General features: G+C 43.8%; 1 protein-coding gene across 1 annotated transcript in view; it reads left to right on the top strand.

The window, feature by feature from the left end:
- Window positions 1-18,992, top strand: part of LOC119442873 (protein argonaute-4) — a 55,152-nt gene extending 36,160 nt beyond the window's left edge. Inside the window, exon 6 of the mRNA XM_049661920.1 lies at window positions 18,681-18,992. Within this exon, the coding sequence (XP_049517877.1) occupies window positions 18,681-18,992 (312 nt within the window). The remainder of the gene's footprint in view (window positions 1-18,680) is intronic.
- The last annotated feature ends 2,769 nt before the right edge of the window (window positions 18,993-21,761 follow it).

Below are 21,761 nucleotides of genomic sequence, written 5' to 3'. Positions count from 1 at the left end.
TCAGGGTGCTTGGTCGCGTCACTTCGCCCTCATCGTCTTCGCTCGCTTGTCCAAACGATGATATATAATACTGGAGTAGAACGTTCTTAGAGTAAAGTAACAACTTTAGTGAGAGTGGGGCAAGGTAGACCTTTCTTTTCAAGTAGCCTAACGTTTGGTTCGCTTTAACTATTAAGAGATCATTACGCATATTACAAGAACTTGGGGGAAAAAATCTGAAGCCCAACGCAGATCCAACTACTTTCTGCCACCGACCTGTCGTGAAGCACAGGAAGCCCCCTCGCCAGCGGCAGGAGACTCGAACTGACAGTTGTAAGTGATTGCTGCTGCTTGCTCCTTGTCCCGCCTCTAATAATTTCAGCAATAACGATCGTGCTCGGTTAACGACGCAGCCACCGAAACTATGATACTTATGCAGAGCCTTTCGCCACCGCATGCTTGCCCGCAATCAACAATGCGTCGGCAATAGGGCTCCCCGCTAATCAAAATCACAATTTTAACTATCCAAAATCCTAATACATAATTTGGATAGTTTGGAATACATATTTAGCCCTGCTTTTAGAGCAAGCACCATATACGCTGTTCGCGCCGTTTGGGCGTAGCTTAAGGAGCTTTGAAAGCGCTTTTGCATGTTCCCTGAAGCTGTGGCCAAGCTTCGTATCGTCCACCCAGTCACCGTCTACAATATCTCCCGAAATAGAGGTTTCCTAAGACGCACTGACGTCATACACATCTATTGTAAACACGGAGGTAACGGAGGCAGTTGAAGACTAGCAATGTACGCGTCACCACGTGATCAAACATGGTAGCGCCCGCGGGATCGCCGCGAAAAGGGTCAATATGCTCCCCAGCATAGTCCCGCAGCTAACGGACTATGCGCCAAGCGGGAAGGCTTAGCGCGAAAAGCGCTGGGCGCCGCCGCGAGTGCGCACGCACTAGGGAGCCTGCTAATTTGTAGAGGCTCCCTAGCGCGCACCCCTCGTCCGCGAGCTCTAAGTGGAGCTGCTTATGGGTATGCTTCGAGTAACCCGGTTTGGAATGCGCGCGTTTGGGTCGGGACTGGGAGGGGTAGGCCGCAAGCTGGAATCCTGGCCGCGGCGGCCACATTTCGATCAAGGCGAAATGCGAAAAAACGCCCGTGTGCTTGCGTTGTAGTGCACGTTAAAGAACCCCAGACGGTCAAAATTAGTACGTAGCCCTCCACTACGGCGTGCCTCATAATTCAGAATTTCTTTTGGCACGTAAAAGCCCAGAAATACGACGCGTTGCTGTGATTGAGTACTGTAGCGCTGCCCATCAGCGCTCGTGAATATCACGTTGCAGTAGTTCGCTTTACCTCTCTTAGATGGCGGCACCATCCCTGTCAACAAAACATGTTCTTCTCGTTGGCGCATTTCAGGCATGGAGTTGCGCCTGACGGCGGCAAAAAAAATATCACCGACAAAGTCACTCTCTCACCAGATCAGGAATTGGCCTCCCTGGTGCAGTATTCGGCCACTACCTCCTAATGACTCCAATAACTATTCCATGGCCCTCGGTTCCCAGTGGCGGTGAAGCAATTGACCAAGGCGGCAGTCAAACATGCGACGCGGCAGAGGGTGCTAAGAATCTCTGGGTCCGGACAGGCCGCCACTGGAAACTGACCCTGGCAACGTTTAACCTGCGCACCCTCTCCAGTGAGGCTATCTTTGCTGAGCTATTTGAAGAATTATCAGGTATTGCCTGGGGTATTATTGGCCTTAGTCAGGTTAGATCTCGTGAGACTTATACAGTGCTGACTAACGACCACGTCCTCTGCTACAGAGGTCTTCCAGATAAGAGAGAATTTGGAGTAGGATTCCTGATCCATAAGGACATAGCGGGTATCATTGATGAATTCTAGAGCATTAATGAGAGGGTAGCAGTCGTCGTAATAAAGCTGAATATGAGGTATAGAATGAAGGTAGTACAAGCCTACGCCCCAACCTCCAGTCACGACGATGAAAAAATACAACAGTTTTATGAAGATGTTTAATTAGCAATGGGAAAGGTGAAAACACAGTATACTGTAGACATGGGAGACTTCAATGCAAAAGTAGGAAAAAAGCAGGCTGGTGAACAAGCAATTGGCAACTACGGCATCGGTTCTAGGAACACTAGAGGAGAGATGTTGGTAGAATTCGCGGAAAAGAATAGGCTCCGAATAATGAATACCTTCTTCAGGAAGCGCAACAACAGAAAGTGGACCTAGAAAAGCCTTAATGGAGAAACAAAGAATGAAATAGATTTCATACTCTCTGCCGATCCCAGCGTAGTTCAGGATGTAGAAGTGTTAGGAAGGGTAAAGTGCAGTGACCACAGGTCAGTAAGGTCTAGGATTTCCCTCAATTTGAACAAAGAAAGAATAAAATTAATCAAGAAGAAACAGACCAACCTAGACGCAGTAATGGTAGAAGCAGACAAATTCAGGCTGGTTCCCGCAAACAAATATGCAGCTTTAGAACAGGACAATGAAGACAACATAGAGGTAATGAATGAAACCGCAACTAGGCTGATGTCAGAAGGAGCAATTGAAGTGGGAGGTAAAACACCAAGGCAACCAGTCGGTAAGCTCTCCCAAGTAACAAAGGACCTAATAAAGAAACGGCCAAACACGAAAGTGGCAAACTTGAGAGATCAGATAGAATTCGCTGAACTGTCGAAACTGATCAATAAAAAGAAAGTAAGGGATACCCGAAATTATAACGTGGAAAAGATTGAGGAATCAGTAAAATATAGACGCAGCATGAAATCAGTGAAAAGAAAACTTGGCATAGGACAAGGCAAAATGTATGCTCTGAAAGATATGCAGGGTAATATCATCAGCAATTTCGATGACATAGTAAAAACAGCGGAAGAATTCTAAACTGACCTATACAGTACCCAGAGCAGCCAAGCTACTTTCATTCGAAGTAGGGGTGAACAGGATACAGAGGCTCCTTCTATAACTAGCAATAAAATTAGAAGGGCCTTCCAAGACATCACCAGGGGAAAAGCTGCTGGCGAAGATGGAATAACAGTCAATTTTTGTAGCGTTAGCTACACTGGCCTAGCCAAGCCCGTTTCGCGCGGCACATCAAGAGCCGTGCTGCGCATGCGCAAGGATCAGTGATGTCACACGGCTTGCGCACCGGAGCCACCGGAGCCGGCACCTCTCGCGCACTCCGCCGCCACCGCGCGCGACTCACCGCCGCCGGTCTGCGCATTCCAGAGGACTGACGTCGTAGCCGTGGTAGACGCACTGGTGCCGGCGCGCGCTCGCTGTGCAGTCGCCGTCTGACACTGCGCTGGAGCCACTGCGCTTCTGACTGGCGTTTGCCAGTGTGGTATAGCCATGGAGAAGGAGAGCGCAAATGCTGCTCAACAGCGCAGAAGAACGGAGAAGCTTGACTCATCGGATCCCGAAGTAGTTGCCTGGCAATTAGCGGTTGAGCGTAGGAAGCATGAACAGAAGGCTAAACGTGCTGCGGAGACACTGCAGCAAAGGGACGAACGTCTAGCAAAGCAGCGTCGCCAGGAGGCTGAGCAACGTGCCCGACCACCCCTGCAGCAACAACAAAACGCCGTCGATGACGTCAAGGCTCACCGATCGACTAAATATACTGTGAAACTCAGCGAAAGCGCCAGTGCGACTCGGACCTTCAGCTGAACCTTTGCTAACGCTACGTATATCCTGGCATAGCCGAGCTAAGCCACTGCAACAATTTTTTTCAAGGATGGAGGAGATATCATGCTTGAAAACCTTGCTGGCCTTTATACGCAATGCCTCACGACTTCAAGTGTACCAGAAATCTGGACGAACGCCAAAATTATACTCATTCATAAGAAGGGAGACGTTGAAGAATTGAAGAATTATGGGCCCATTAGCTTGCTTTCGGTATTGTATAAAATATTCAAGATAATTTCCAATGTAATCAGGGCAACACTTGACTACAGCGAACCAAGAGAACAGGCTGGCTTCAGGAAGGGATATTTTACGATGTATTATATCCAAGTCATAAATCAGGTAATAGAGAAATCTGTGGAGTACACTCTACCTCTCTATATGGCTTTCATAGGCTATGAAAAAACATTTCATTCAGTAGAGATACCAGCAGTCATCGATACATTGCGTAATCAAGGAGTACAGGAGGCATACGTGAATATCTTGGCAAATATCTACAAGGATTGCACAGCAACTTTGATTCTCCCCAATAAAAGCAGAAAGATACCTATCACCCGCCGCGGTGGCTTATTCAGCTAAGGCTTTGCGCTGCTGAGCACGAGGTAGCGGGATCGAATCCCGGCTGCGGCGGCCGCATTTCGATGGTGGGGAAATGCAAAGACGCCCGTGTGCTTGCGTTGTAGTGCACGTTAAAGATCCCCAGGTGGTCAAAATTAACCCGGAGCCTTCCACTACGGCGTGCCTCATAATCAGAACTGGTTTTGGCACGTAAAATCCCAGAAAGAAGAAAGATACGTATCAAGAAAGGGGTCAGGCAAGGAGACACAATCTCTCAGCTGCATGCTTAGAAGTATCGAAGCTCATAGACTGGGAAGGCTTAGGAGTGAGGATCAATGGTGAATACCTCCGCAACCTCCGATTCTCAGATGACATTGTCCTATTCAGCAATAACGGGAACGAATCACAGCAAATCATTGAGGATCTTAACCGAGAAAGTGAAATAGTGGGGTTGAAGCTTAATATGCAGAACACAAAAATAATGTTCAATAGCTTCGTAAGGGAACAAGAATTCCGGATCACCAGTCAGGCTCTATAGTCTGTAAAGGAGTATGTTTATCTAGGTCAATTACTCACAGAGGACACTGATCATGAGAAAGAAATTTACAGGAGAATGAAATTGGTTTGGAGTGCACACGGCAGGCATGGCCAAATCATGAATGGGAGCTTACCACTGTCATTGAAAAGAAGTGTTCAATCATTGCATTCTGCCAGTTCTAACATATGGGGCAGACACTTGGAGGTTAAAAAAGAAGCTCGAGAACAAGTTAAGGACCGCACAAAGAGCTATATAACGGAAAATGTTAGGCCTAACGCTAACAGAGAGGAAGAGAGCGGTGTGGGTCAGAGAACAAACGGGGATAGCCGATATTCTAGTTGAGATTAAGCGAAAGAAATGGAGCTGGGCAGGCCATGTAATGCCTAAGATGGATAACCGGTGGACCATTAGAGTCACAGAATGGATACCAAGAGAAGAGAAGCGCAGTCGAGGACGGCAGAAAACTAGGTGAAGTGATGAAGTTAGGAAATTTGCAGGCGCTAGTTGGAATCAGCTAGCGAAGACCGGGGTAAGTGGAGATCACAGGGAGAGGCCTTCGTCCTGCAGTGGACATGAATAGGCTGATGAGGATTGTCATCATCATCAAGATGCTTCCAGGACAAGTTGCCATATATGTAAACACCAAAGTAGCAATAGGATGATGTAATTTGCAGCGAGGTATTTTTAAGGAAATAGGACGGAGAAAGAACATCACGCCTAGTGACGCGCATGCTTTTGTAATTATCAGTATTTATTTCCAAGCGCCACGTGTCGCACCACTGAGTTAGGTTACCTAGATCATTCTAATGTAATGTCACGTCTGAATCGTTAATTTCCGGTAAAGAACAGAATCGTCAATGCACAAGCTCTGGAATAAATGTTATTAGGCAAGTCGTTAATATAAATGAGAAATAATAGGGCCAAGGACTGATCCTTGGGTTACGCCAGAACCGACAGGAGCTGAAGGAGAGCGTTAGCTGTAACATCCCTATTGAAAAATCCATATGCCCCATAACTCCCATATCCAATAATCCGATATGAAACATACAGGACCCCATACAAAAACCTGTTTTTCCTATATGTCATATGATGTTATTGGATATAGGTGTTATGGGGAATACGGGGGTTTTTTTCAGTAGGGATACTGGACACGGCAGGATAGATATTCACGGATCCAGTTAAGTACTTCCGGGTCAGCATTTAACGCACTTAGATTATATAAGAGCAAAGTGATTATTATTATCAAAAGGTACGGAAAAATCTAAATACAATCCACAGTAAAGCCAGAGTCAGTGACTTATATGTGTATATAGAAAGTTATCGGTTGAGTTTGCACGAGAAAAACTTGGGGAAGGCACGTTGTAAGGTGGAGAAAAAACTATGTTCTATATAAAATTGACAAGATGTGTAAGAATATGCTAAAATTTTACATGGAACTGACGTATGTGAAATATGCGGAAAGTTTACCGGGTTACATTGTCCTGGGTGAGAAAATTGGCATGATTCGACTTGTTTTTCAGTCTTCGGGTAACTAACCCGAGTCGTATGATTGCGAAAAAAATACTCTAGAATAATTGAGCAGCACTTTCCCAAGTAACACAGAACGTAGTGTAAACGTTGCCTGATTGTAACAAATGTCAGGCAACGTTAAACAGCCAACCTCAACGTTGAATATACGTTGCCAGCTGTACGTTCAAGTGTTGTCACAAATAAATGTCACAGCAACGTCCCAACGCCCATGTTGTGTCAACGTTGCATGTAAACATCAATTTAACGTGTAAATGGTATCAGTGTAGCAACGTTACAAAACAGCACGTTCCCAGAACGTTGCCGGATGTCACCAATATTTACATTAATGTGATGCCAGGCTGCTGTAGCATTTCGCGTGTATACATTCATGCAACTATAAGATATTTTCATTTTCAACTGAACATTCATCTTTATTACACAGTGAGGTATGGAGATGTATAGTGGTTATGCAGTAATTAATATCTTATAAGGAACACCATGTTAAATTATGTTTATTATGCTTCTCCACAGATAAGATCTGCTACAAATTATATCAAATGGTAGAAGCATTCACATGGAAAAAATGCTAATTGTTGCAACGGTTCACCTATAGTAGAAAAAGTTACGCATAAAAGTATTCCCTTCTTCCACATCAAATGCACTAGACTTCACTGCTTGCACGCCACATGCCCCTAAAAGTGGAAACATTAAGCAAGGGCCATCATGAATAGGCACAAGCCCCATGCTACGACCTGCATAAAATGACGAACACATCCACACTGCACAGTGGATACACACAGATCATATCTACTTGTCCATATGAAAAACAGTGCATTTTTTCAGTTCACGTATGGTTTACATCATAGAAACGGCACTAGAGCAAAGGACTCTAAGCCACCAGTACGCCTGCAAACACATCGTACACCAGCGCACATTTGTTTCACAGACCACACAGGACACATGCACGCTGCAGAAATGTTTTTTAGGAGGAATCTTCGCGAGCCGCACGATAAACACAGAAGGTACGGACGACAGAAGCAAAACCCGCGCACATTCAACACACCGACACGAAAGGAAATGCGGACGATACGGGTGTAACCTGCGCCACACGAGCTATCAACCCTCGTGGATTTGATCCTTTCCGACTGAAACAGTCACAACGCGCACGGAAACATCGAACACTGCACATCTGTACCTCCGATATCGTGTCAACAATTCCTGAGGCTACAATTCATGTTGACGACATCAGAAAGTTATTTAAAACTAAGTGACGGCGTAGGAAAAGTAGGCAGCATCGCTAAACGTCATGGATTGGCTTCGAGATAGCTTCGAGACAGCCCAAACCGTTCAAATCATGCCACAGCGACGGCTTGATAAGGATAACGTAAGCTAATCTCGAAGGCCATGCTTATGCTGGCTGCAGACGGCGGAAGCAATTCAAAGGTAAAATACGTTATAATTTTTTTTTCTACGCTAAAATATAGTGTAAAATATAGATTGTTCTACGGTTATTTTATCTCGCAACATCTATACGTAGTTGTGTGTAACCCGGCACAAGATTTTAGTATGCGAGTGTACTGGTTAATCTTTTTGTCATCACAGAGGCCACAACATTCTCACAAGTATGCAGGTGGCGCCATTATTTTTCCTCCGTGTTCTGTGATGGCGGTCGTATGTGCGGGGTGCCACGAGCGTTGCGTTTGCTTGATCGTGTGTTTTTGTGTTTGCTATTATGAAGTGGGTCGCAGTTAGCGTGCACAGAAGTGCCTGAAGATACTTTGTGTCATGCTGCAAACTCGCCGTATGCGTGGCGCGCCAGGCAAATGTGGCCCAACGATTTTATGCCGTGGAGTGCGGCCTCTCTGTTCTCGTTGTGGAAACTTGAGTGGACGTCGCAAAGAAATAATGTGTGTTAGCGCGCCTCAGCTCGTCCACTACGCAGCGGCATCTATGCGGGGAGTAACATCGTCGACGCAGCACCGGCAACTTGGAGAGCGCTTCGCGACCACGTCGTACCATTCAAAAGGTAAGTAATCGTGCCGGCTAACTTCACACGTGTTGTGTGAGCTTCTCGTGTGTGCATAGCGTGCGCGAGCGTATGAAATAGAAGTCCCGCGACAACATTATATCAAATGGCAGAAGCATTCACCTGTGCTGATGCTTGCTGAACGCTGGTTGTCAGCACTTAGATACGCAAGTTTATTGCTTCGATGCGAAATCGAAAATCTTGATAAGCGTTTTCTTCCGATGAGAAATATAAGGTTCAAAAATAATCGTGTTCATCATGTGCGTGCTGCGCGTGAGCTCCCGCTTTTCTGCTGAAGTTGCATAATAACGACTCATTTGCCTCTTCACCGATTCTTATTGCAATGACGTTTCCTTGCTTACATGGCAAGGAAACTTGTTTCAGATCTACTTGTCCAAGGAAACTTGTTTCCTTGCCATGTTTCCTTGCCTCGACGTTGTAAATATCTGCTTACGAAGTTTTCGGTTTACGACAGTTTTAGAGAAAAAAAATTCAGCAATCACAGCTTGCTACTAGACCAACTTACTTTTTAAGACAAGATGTTTTGACATACCTTATACGTAACTAAACCTGACAGGGGAAAGTTAAACTGAGTCATGAAAAAAAATGAATTGTTTTGTAAACAAACATTTCTTCGCTATGTGCTGCTGCGTGTCAATAATTTTACTGTGATCAAAGGGTCCCCATTATCAAGACATTCATCAGTGACTTCTACTTTGTGCTCTGTTGGCACCCTGCAATAATGCAAACATTGTTTTTGTGACTATATTTAGATGCTCCATGCATGTGTAGACAATTTGACAGCTTTATAAAGCTATGTGCCACTGCTATACGTTAACACAACTTATTTTATAGTGGCGAGGCTGTGACCCATAACAGTGCCCACATAACGGAGGAGCCACCAGACCCCTTGGCTATGCCTGCCGTAGTGCAACGTGTAATCTGGATGGTCGGGTCAGGTATGTATGTAGTGTACGTGTTCCAAAAAGTAGCATCTCGGTATCATTCGTGGATAAGTTAATCGACATTAGTCAACACAGCTTACTAAATAGGGCAAATATTATGCAACTTGCTGTTTATTTGTGTTCATAGCTGTTCTGCACACCTTATTGTGTTCTATATAAAAGTATACCTAACATGTCCTGATGTTAAGTATTTTTCTTGCATCAATCGCTTGGCTGCAAGTTACATTTTAATTTTGCTTAGTACACACTCTATCACTTTTTATTTTGGTTTCCTTGTTTTGAAACTGTTTCCTATGCTGTAGGGTTTTATTTCCGAATTTTTAGTGTTTACACTACACTCTTGTGCAGCTTCCGCGCATATAAGAATTCACAGTGTAATGGGCCAAATATGCCTTAGGTGTAAGCACACAGTGTGCTTACCATTGTTTAATATTCATATTCACGATTATTTTTGTCTTGTTTGAAGAATAACTGCCACTGGAAAATACACATTTGATGAGTTTAAACTTCTTGAAATGATGCATTAAGGCCAGTATTCACTGTGCTGCAGTTACTACAGTTCTGAAATGTTTTCTAGCAAGCTTGCTTTTTTCTCTCCCATTTTTTTATATTCTTGGCAAGCTATCCCCATTCTCGCACGCAGGCATTGTAGCAGTTGCGAGTCTGTGTCCAGTTACATTATTTTTCTCTTTTTTTTCAAGTCAATACAGCCTAGAACACATAGCTAACTGGTAGGTAGTTCATTGTATTGATGATCTATTATTAAAAAAGCACACTATTTCGCGCATGTCTGCTTGCTCTTGCCATGTTTGCTGGTTATTGCAATGTTGCTCGTCAAATGAATTTGATTTCAACTACACCATACAGAACATTCTGATTGGCTTTAGTGTAAGTTTAATAGTGACAATCAACCAAGAAGCCCTAATTCTACAGCTGTCAAAAAGTATTTCTAATACTTCGGGGTCCCTTTCCATATTTTCTGTTTCATCCTGTGTATTTGGTCAGCACAGTGCGCATTCGGTCTATTCATTCTGCTTGGCGCTGCTCAGGTCAGAATATGTTCAACCTGCAAGACCAAATTATAATGATATGTGTACGACTTCATTTACTGACTGGATGAATTGAAAGCATTATATCTAATTCTAAGAGTATTTTTGTCAAAAATACCAGTGTCTAGAACAAGCATCATATGCACTGAAACTTATAGTTTTAAGTTAGGTATGCAAATATCTATAGGTATGTATACTTGTGCATATACTTTCTACATATTGGCTAGTGTTTTAGCTACACGAAACAGCCTATGTTGTCACTACTCTCAAGTCATATTTATGGTTTATGCGCCGCTTGTTTTTGTTGTGCACTTACACTTCTGTGGTGTCTTAAGCACTTCAGATGCCTGACAGCTGAAATATTGCAGCACACAGTTTTAGTTTAGCGTACGCTATGTCATTGCGTACGCTATAAAATAGCAGGTCATCACTGCGCATGTGCAGAACGCTATCCGACCGATAGCGTATAGTGTATGCATGCTATTTCTCAGATTTACCATTACCGTCTGCGTGGTTTGCGTAGTTTATGTTAAACATGGCGGCGGTCCCCGCTGCCCGCTTCGGATTGAATTTGGCGTGGCTTTTGCAGAATTCGCTTCGTTCCTAGCAAATGACTGTGTAAACAGCTTTCGCTTACCCTCAGGCCGCTTTGACAACAGTGTAATATGGTTAACCTTGTGGAGTTTTCGAGATAACTTCTCGCTTCGAACGACACGAAGCCTAACGAGGGAAACCTTCGAGATATGTCAGCGCCACCTGTCAGTGAAGTCGAGAGATAGGAGCGACGATGGCATATGGCCTCTGAGATTGGAAGATCTCGCAGGCCAACTAAAACTGTAATAAATGTGTGCTGTTTAGCGTACGCTGTACTATAGCGTATAGGCGTACGCTCTTAGTTGCATATGCTATACTAAAACTGTCTAGTGTCGAAGCTAACTGGCACTTACTATTGCTACAGTATGCCAACAGATACCTATCACCGTATTTGTGCATTTTCTGAGAACCAGCCGTGTTTTCTAGGTGAAATTTGTAGTGTACTTATGAGTTTGCCGGTCAGTTCATGTAACTTTTCAGGATAGAATTTACATAGGGAGGAAAAGGATACCATACAACATGACTGCTGCTAACTGACCATTTATTTTGATGGAAGGATTAAAAATAGCAACACTGGATGTGTGCTTATTTTGTGCACAATTTCGTTCAGAGGGAAGGCGTAAGTTGTAATATAAAGGCATAAAATCACAATAAATGGTATTTGTGTAAACAGGAAAGTAAATATGCGCAGACTAACTTCAATCACTTGTCATCTAGAAAGGACGCCTTTTATTTCATGAATTTATCATGGGATCTGGCTCGCATGTCTTGTTTATGTGGTATACCTCACTGATCTCTCGTGTCAATTTTTCACCGTAGGTGAAAACAGATGATCTTAATCCAGCCTGAAGTCCTATCGCTGCAATGCACGGCCAAACTGGACGAGCATGCTGGTCTTTTGAGTGAAATATGGGAATTTATTTGGCACATTTAGTTACCGGCCAGTCTGCTCTGTGTACATTTGACCAGGTGTGAAAGGAATACAGTGAGCGGCCTCTCATACAAACTGGACACATTTGGTGGTATCTTTAACCAAGCAAACCTTCCTTGCATTTCTCAATTCACTTGTGGACTGTCGTGCATATCCTGCCTACTTTATTTTTCGCTGGAAATGTGCGTGCATAGCAGTCCACATGAGAATTGAGGCCTGCTGAGTTAAAGATGCAACCCAATTTCTCTTGTGTTCGTCAGGGGTGGCATAGTCTGTTCCTTTGATCATGTATATATTCGGTCAAATGTACATGGGGCAGACTGGCTGGTGCCTCAACATGTGCCCAGGAGAGCACCATAATTCACTCAAGGGAGAAATATGTTTGTGCCACTTGACGATGCACTGACACGACTGGTGCTGCGCGCCAGATTTCGATTCATCTATGACAACCAATTGACCATCAAAATCAGTGACGAATACCACATTAAGGAAATGGGACATGTGTCAGTTGTAGAGATACAAGCTGTATTTTGGCTATCACTAATTGCTGAGAGGGAGATTAGAGACAATTACTAGGAGAGCTCTTCATCTGGTTGGCTGGCACAAACTGTACCTGTTTCTGCACTGCAAAAAGCTGAAAGACTCTACTTGGGCTCACTGAAACTGCTATTTAAAATATATTTGAAACAGGGTAAGCTATATAATTTTGTGTGCAGCCCCTACACTAATGCCACTGGACGTACCTGCCATTTCCGGTTACATTTATCGCTCGGTTAGACATACTTCTTTTTGCCACCAGCACTTATTGACATAAAACCGATGGCCTATTGCACAAGCAATAAAAGCACATCAAAACGCTTAGAGTGATGTCAAATTTAGGTAGGTTCGTGTAAACAAAGCAAATTAATTGCTTTAATAAGAACGTTGTGCAGACTGGGTGGGAATAGAACCTGGAGTGTGAAAGGAGCACGCTTCCCTTATGCCACGGCAGCTCTTTGGTTCTGGCTGACTTAAGGTGTGCCTAGTGCGTGTCACACTGTGCATGTCACAAATCAGCCATTTGGTTGACTAAAGGTGCTTTCACGTTCCCACACGTAAGCAGTCTTAATGTGTCTCTGCCATCTTTTATTGCAGGTATACCTAGGAAATGTTGTATACATTGGCAACGATAACTGGGGCCTGCTCCAGTGCCATCGCCGGATTCCCTGTTCTGCAAAGAACTGGCATAACTGATGTGCGGAGCCCTGGCGCTCGGCGTAGGAGCGTCACAGGGGCTCCTTGTCGGTGCTTGAAGGACGGAAATGCTGTTGAGAAGCCGACATTGAGCCCCGATAAATTGGAAGCTGTGGGTAGTAAGTATCATTCACATTTTTTCAAGTTTGTTTTTGTAATGTTTGTAACAATACATGTATTGCACCGAAATGATTAACTCTTCAGATGCATTTGATGCATATCTTTCGAAATGTGGTGCCCCTGAGGAGAAAAAATCATCTTCTCATGCTTGGCTTTGGCCGAGCGATTGAAGCGAGTGACAAAGTTTTTCGCGTTTAGGTAGCCCAAGAAACACCATCGTCTTTAAAAAGAAACAAACGCAGAATTAACAAACCAGCTTATTTTTGTTTACTCATGACTTGCATTTCTTTGTTTAAAAGTGCCTGCGAAGTGGCGCTAACCTACTTATCAGGTCCAGAATTTTCGATTAACACCGCTTCCAAAAGCTCGCGTTCTAATTTGGCTTTTCCAAGGCCAGAACTTCCGTATTCGTCATCTGCGGATAGCAACAAAAACTTTTGCAGTGTAGAGCAATATTTAATCCTTCTCCCGATATGCAACACCTGTAGCGTAGTCGTAGCCGGTCGTTCAGGCACTGAGTTGCAGTGCAGATGTAGGCAACGACAGAAGAGTCAAGACGAGAGACATGCGGCAACTCTTTAACAAAAAGTTTTATTTTTGCTGGCCCATGTTTATAGCCGTCAGTCACTGCATTGCACATGCGCAATTCGCACCCTTAGGAAGAAAGTAAACTCTGTCTGACAAGTGTACAGAAGGTGTGCGGATACACACAGAGCCAAGTCGCGAAATCTTTTCAGCCTCAATTATTTTACGTGTTTGTTGATCACCGCTTCTGCTGGAAACAGTACACTGAGCAAATGACGGTTCACAGTCACACGAACTGCAATGACATTCAAGCCTACTGTCACGCACATTTTTCTTGACGTTGTATGAGTGTTCTCTCAGCCGGTGATTGATACAGCGTCCCATTAGACCTATATACTGTTTACCACAAGGGTGATACAATAAACCACGTTGCTAACACAGGTGACAAACGGAATTTGGTGTTTTGTTGCATGTGTGGCGTGCTGTGACATTGCCTTTGATTACCCAACTTTAGAATGATATGCAATTTTCTTGTTATTGTGAGAGCTTATGAATGTAGGGTATGACGGCCAGTTTTATGTCTCAGATGCAGTGACCACATGACCTCTACTCTGAAAAGCGCATGCACCAAGTGGTTGCCATGTGATCACTCCATCTGACAGACTTAAAGTGGCTGTCATACCATATATTCATAAGCTGTCTCACAGTATCGTCAAAACTGCAGATCGTTCCAAAGTTAAAGTTGTCTTCTTTGCACCTCAGAAGCTTATAAAGTTCTGTAATCAAAGGAAATGTTTCAGCGCAGCACACAAGTGTAACAAAAAACACAAAAATCTGTTCGTCACCTATGTTAGCAACATGAATTACTGTACCCATCTTTCTTGTGGTAAACAGTACATAGGCCAAACAGGACGTTGTATCGATGACCAGCTGAGAACACTCATATAATGTCAAGAAAAACGTGCATGACAGTTGGCTTGCATGTTGTTGCAGTTCGTGTGCCTGTGAACCATTGTTTGCTCGGTGTACTGTTGCCAGCAGAAGCGGTGATCAACTAACACGTGAAAATTGAAGCTGAAAATATTGCGCGACTTGGCTGTGTGTGTCAGCATCTGTACACTTATGAGACAGAGTTGAACTTCCTAAGGGTGTGAATTGCGCATGTGCAATGCAATGAGTGACGGCTATAAACATGGTTCGCTGAAAATAAAGCTTTTTGTTGGAAGTCAGCACACGTCTATTGTCTCGTCTTTCCTGTGGTCAATATCTGTGCTGCAATTCACCAATATGTTGTACCAACAAGTCAAATTTATCACTCACTCATTGGAACTTTCTTTCATCACGAATGAAATGTGGTTTTGGTACCGTGGTAGAGCATTCACATCATTTGTTCATTTTTGTTTTCTTCCAAGACAACTGGATGTAACAAGCAGCCGTGGCATTGCAAGGAAGCTTTATGTTAAAGGAATATATTGATACTAATATCTTAACTGCTTAGCACCATAAATGAAGTTGTGGGTATTGTTTATTGTGCTTTCCTTGCTCTTGTGTCCAAACTTATAGCTATAATGGTTAGGTTTTACTGAAATTTGCTTTTGATGTTTTGCATTATTCTCCTGTGTAAAGTCACGATTGTTTGTTTCACAGTTATGCGAAGCTTATGTTGTTTGTAAGCATTTTTATAGCCTGTTTTCACAGTAAACATGGCTTACTTCAGTGTTTCAGATGGCACTTTATAGTTTGATGTAATTGATGTCTCTGCAGGTAACCGCATTATTCACTTGGAAACCAGTGAGGTCTGGATGCAAGTGAAGCTACCGAGGGAGGCGTGTGTGCATCACTTGTGCTGCTGGCCATCCTCTGCAAAAGTGATGGCTGGCTGTCAGTGCTTGGATGACTTTCTGTTACTCTACGCCTTGAGCTGTGTTCACTACTTCACATTTGCTGCCATGTCTGCAAGCTTAGGCAAAAAGACCGGCTGGATGCTTGGCAGGAGGGAGTATCCAACGGGAGTGTTACTGTGTTGTGTTGTACATTACAAAGTGAAGGAGGACAGTATTTGTGCTGTTATTAAGAAGTATAAATTGTGTTCTGCCATTGAAATAAGGGAACTCGTCAAAAAGCAAAAAAATTCGAAGTCTGACCTACATGGGAAGGCAAAATATATTGTGTTGTAGTTGTAGCTGTTAGTAGAGTCTTAATATGCGATAGAAGACCTTGATGTTTAATAGAAAATATATTTAAGTGTGTTATCAGTTTTTAAGTTACTGTTATATAAATGTCATTTGTTTGCCAGGATGATTTAAGCAGACAGTAAATAAATGCATGGTTTGACATTATAACCAGGTTTGTCTATGGCATTCACTATTATTTAAGGTGGACCAATGCATATTCATGGGTGCATATTCAACCATCACATATTCCTCCTGCACAAACAATTCCTACATACTAGCGTTTGTTCTTAGCAGCTGATGTTGGCTATTATGCAATTTCTTGAAAGCACGTGCAGCTACCGACACATGATTTTTAGAGCAGTAAGTCGGAAGCAAAGACTGATTTTTTTCTGTGGTGTAAGCTTAAATGATATGTTTAAGGAAATGAACATTTGTGGAATACATTTACTTTACTGCTGCGAGAACCTTTATACGAGAACCTCTGCACATTGGACGTGCATGCTGCTTCTCTTGATGTTATAGCCAAAATGAAAAATTGTTCTTATGAACCACTTCGCAGCTTTGCATTGTGCACTTTTGCAGTTAGCATTTATATGCTGTGCTATGGACAACAGCAAGACAAGTCAGGCAAACCACCATGTGAAACACTTTAAAGATTCTGGCTTAGGGCGCGTTGGTACTATATATAGTGCACGACAGATGAGCTGCCCGTACAGCAGTGCTGTCAGCATTGCACGGCTGACAGCACCGCAAACCCTTAAATTTATATTTGTATGACAGATAATGCATTCTAGTAGTTTTCATGTCGTTTATACATGAAAATGTAAACAAGAACTGGTGAAAACAGCATTCTTTTACGTATATAGTGTATCTTACCACAAGGTAAGGTACACAGATATCTTGGTAAGCTACACAAGATATATACGTAAAAACGCTGTTTTTCACTAATTCTTGTTTCAGATTTTCATGCATATGCAACATGAAAACTACTAGAGTAAATTATCTGTCATACAAATATAAATTTAAGGGTTTGCAATGCTGTCAGCCGTGTCATGCTGACAGCACTGCGGTTATGTATGTCTACAAATATTCTGCGATGTCAGTTGAGTGTTGCTTGAACGTCACATACGTACGTTGCCTGAAAGCTCAAGTGACAAAAGGCAACATCCACATTACGTTGCCAATAAGTTCTGTTAACATCATGTTAACGTCGTGAATGTGCTGCTCAACGCTGCCACAACGTTATGGCCCAACGTTGTCTGGCGATCAAAAAAGAGGACATTAGCAGCATGTAGGCAACGTTATACGCCGACATTTGTGCACATTCACGTTACGGCAACATTTTGCGTTACTTGGGCTGATAAATGTTTTTAAGAACTTCATATTAATATGATTTACCTAACAAGAGGAATTTAGCTTTAGTTTGTCGATCAGTGCTGAGATTCCAACCGAATAAGAGAACTACCGGATGCTTGGGAAACTCTGGATATTGGGCATATGTGACAAGGTGTTGCGGAAGAAATGACTGAACGAAAGCATCATTCAAAACAGAGGCGCAGAACCTTTGGTTATTATTAGGTTAATATTATTGGGTTATTGAGGCACTACTTTGGGGTATTATTGGTGTTACCGTACTCCAAAAGCCTGTCGCGTTAGTTGGCATGTGTGGGAGTGTAGTGTTTAAAAATGAAAATTTGCTGCATTTCAAGTGGAAATAAGAACACGCGGAAGCGTCTGTTTTGTAAGATAACCAATGAGAAACGTTCCTAGATTTTCACTCTTGGAAAAACAAATTATTTTCGTTAGCAGGTTGGCTGATGTACTTGTTGTACCAAGATGTATTTTATTTGAGAATATTCCTCGAATAGGTGCATATTTCTGTTATAGGTTAAAAATTGTCGTCTTAAACATACTCCACTTGCCCTCTACATTCATCACCATATTTCTTAACCACATATATACCATATAATAATTAATGCACCTCAAGTGTTTCAGCGGAAACTCGACCAACAGGCTTTTCTAGGGTATGAAAGTTTATGGAGGTCCAACATCCATTTTGGACTCTATGAGAGTTAAGCGAATTTTTCGTGACGCGGTTAATAAAGGGCTATAAAACTGTTCATCGTCGACTACGCATACGGCGGCATAGCTAATATGTACCCGCCCGGCAAGACGCACAGACCCCCACCACACGACCGCGATTTATACCGTGTCCGGGATCAGTTCCGACTCATCACGCAGTCTTCGGAATGACCACATTTTACTATTGCACTCAACTGACTGTGTATTGGATCGGTCCGTTTGGCATGAAGCCGACCGAGCACATGCGCCAATTAAACCCCAGGAAAAAAAGGCATAGCTATATTCGCTCTAATTAAGTAAGTATGTGCTTGATGGCGTATAATTGTTGGACTGAGCATATTGCCGTGTCTGTAGTTCGGCAAAGACGACAACGTAACAAGACATATCGGCACTTGGGAAAAACCTAGAGAGCAAGAAGCAGGGACTATTAAAAGCCGTCCGGTCTTGTTACTGTTCCTGCTTACACGTTCGTTTGTACCTCGAGTTTCGTGACGCCGCGAGAACATTTAGGCGCCGTTTGTTGATTGACTGCGCAATTTCCTGGGTAACGGAGCTCTCTATAGGACTGATGTGTAGGATTGTAGTACACATGGGGCTACATATACGTTGATTCGTTACGGGTGTCTAATGCAGTGGTGCCAGCAGCATGCCACCTCGGTCAGCCCCTCGAAATGCCTCGCGTGGTTGTTTGCAGGGCACCAGCCGCCCCGCGCACTACTACATCGTGTGGGACGACTCCAACTTCACGGCGGACGAGCTGCAGAAACTGAGCTACTACCTATGCCACACGTACGCCCGATGCGCTCGCAGCGTCAGCATCCCTGCGCCCGTCTACTACGCGCACCTGGCCGCGTCACGGGCCAAGAACCACATCGTGAGCAAGGTGGACGTGTCCAGCTCCAGCAGTGACTGCTCTGGGGGCAGTGGGGACAAGGTTACCACCAGCCAGTACGTTGAGGCCATCCGGGTCCTGGACGCACTCCAGACCTCGATGTACTTCGTCTGAGGTGCTGCTGCTCCCATCGCCCTGAGGTCTGTGAGTTGGTGTGTTTGACGCAAACAATGGTTTCTCGTATCGTTCGTAGTACGACTGTTGCTTTCAACATATTCGTTCGAGTTCTCTGGACTGTGGTAATTCTAGACAGACAACAACGCATACAATTTTATGTCACGTGATCGTGCTCTTCGAAAGGGCAGATACCGCATGAGCCAGCTGTTCTGCGGCCAGAGTCTGCCTACTTTAGCTAACATATCTTAAAACAACGCATGGATTTACGCGAATGGCTCCCACTTTATGCTGATTACCATCCATGCTAGTGATAGGCATTTATTTTTTTCATTGTGCACGAACGTTTACCTTCATTAGTTAATTATCAGTTAACTTAATCGAGATCGCAGTCATTTGCTGTTCACCCGAACAAATTGAGTTGGACATATCGCGTATGGTTGCAATTAAGGTTACGTGCCCTTCAATACATGTCACATTCCTTTGTTGCAGGTTTTCCCAGCGGAAGTTCTCTCCTGTTTTTTTGTGCAAGGTGGAGGACGTAAAACGTCGTTGTTCTTTTTTTTCTGTTGCACTCTGGTCAGTGGGACAATAAAGTTTTCCCAAAAGCGAACTGTCGTGGTGAAAACCAATTTTTCTCGCGTCTGACTAGGCTCGCTGACTGCGCAGGCGCAAGTATGCCGACAGCCGAGCCCTGAATGTTTTATGCAGCAAAAACAAAAGAAGCAACTGCTAAATTTCACCGAATACGTGCACGCGCTACACGACTGAAACGTAATGTTAATACGTGACCATATTCCATTTTGCGTATACAGGGTGTCCCTACTATTATGCACCAACTAAAAAAATAAAAAAGAGCAATTGCGTTACTCGAAGAAAACCTAGCGCATATTGTTTCCAGTAGAATGGAGTAGCGGCTAGTACTGTATTCGTTACTGAGATTTAATTAATTGTAATTATCTAACTCGAGAAGTACTGTTCTAATTACCAAAGGGCCAAAGAGAAAATTGTAGAGTGCCATGAAAAACTCCCGATACAGCTTTCTGTTCTTCAATACTTGGAAGTTCTTTAGAGCGTGAAAGAAGCCCGCGGATGAACGCAAAGCGCCTCGAGCGGCCAGTCGCTGGCAATTTCTTCTTTCTTCATCGTCAGACAGAAGATGCGTGTGCTACCTTTTGAAGGGTTCACATGGTTTTGGCGTATTTGGAATGTGGGTATCCTGCAACCACTTACACACGCACGCAGTGCGCGCACACGCTCGCACGCAGCGCGCACAAACGCGGAAAAAAAGTGGCTGAGGTTTAACTCTTGGTAAAACGACGCACAGCGCGAAGGACAAAAACTCACAGAGACGATAAACACTTCGCTAGCAGTGTTTGTTGTTTAACTCTTGTTTAGCTCTCGTTTAACTCTTGTAAACCTAGTTATCACGAACGAAAGTCTGTTTGGCTTGGTTTTTCGAAGACTGTGCACATAGTGTTTTATTAATGGACGCTTCCACGCTTGGTAAGCTTCTCTAACCTGCTAATCTGGCCTCCCTTTGCTCCTGCGTTTCAGCAACCAACTTTCCCATTGCATGAGATTTCGCAGCCTGCTGTCCAGCTATATCTACTGGATGATTGGATTCAGCCTGTCGATTGCGCTGAAAGGCACGCAGAGATGGCCCAGTCGGCGCGCAATCCATGGCGAGACTTAGCGACTAAGCGGCGGCGAAGCAGCCGTTACAGCTTCGCTTAGTCACGTGGTACCGAAAGGGCAAGGTTCCGAGCGAGCGCAACTGCAACGCCTCTCCGCAGCGGATGACATGGCGTGACGTCACACCTGCCACAGTTGCGCTGCGGTGGTTCAAGGTCATTGCGACACGAGGAATGACCTTGCGAGACATGTCGCCGTTGAGCTTTCTCTCTAATAAATACGCGCACGCACACACATAAAACCGGCCCTGTCATGCCTCCAGAGAGTCGCAGCGAGTCGCAAGTGGTGTCAAAACGTTCGTCTGAACAAAAACCATTATTATAGTCGAAGAGTAGGTAAAATTACCCGTACGGGCGTACTTAGCGCCATTGTAGCCATAAAATTAACCACATTGCACTATAGCACTCTAAAGAGTGCACCGTCGTAGATATAGGCAGGTTGAGGTAAAGCCATCGTACGACACGCTTTTGGGTAATGGAGCGAGTTAGCTTGGACTAAGCAGGCCTCGCGCAAGGCAATGGTGTACAAGGCGGCTTCGGCGGTGACCACAAGAAACGGGCATTGTTAGCAGAGTAGCTAAATTAACGGTAAGGGCGTAATTAGCACCAATATAGCCGAAAATTAGCCACATTATACCGTTGACTGCACCATCTCCAGGATAGGCCTTCCTGTTCTGCTGATGAAAAACAGAAACAAAGGGTCAACCGAGTGCCGACACTAAAGAAGACAGGGTCGACCTAATTGCGCGTGAAATGCGATGAAATGAGAAATGTGTGAATAATTAACAACAAAAAGGCAAATAAGCAAGACATAGAGGTAAATCCCTTAAATTTATATTTGCTTGACAGATAATTTACTCTAGTAGTTTTCATGTTGCATATGCATGAAAATCTGAAAAAAGAATTAGTGAAAAACAGCGTTTTTACGTATATATCTTGTGTAGCTTACCAAGATATCTGTGTACCTTACCTTGTGGTAAGATACACTATATACGTAAAAAAATGCTGTTTTCACCAGTTCTTGTTTACATTTTCATGCATAAACGACATGAAAACTACTAGAATGCATCATCTG

Source organism: Dermacentor silvarum, chromosome 1 (genome assembly GCF_013339745.2).
Source record: "Dermacentor silvarum isolate Dsil-2018 chromosome 1, BIME_Dsil_1.4, whole genome shotgun sequence".
NCBI classification, from domain to species: Eukaryota; Metazoa; Arthropoda; class Arachnida; order Ixodida; family Ixodidae; genus Dermacentor; species Dermacentor silvarum.
Note: the sequence above shows the minus strand (reverse complement) of the source record. Positions and strands in the feature narration are given on the sequence as shown.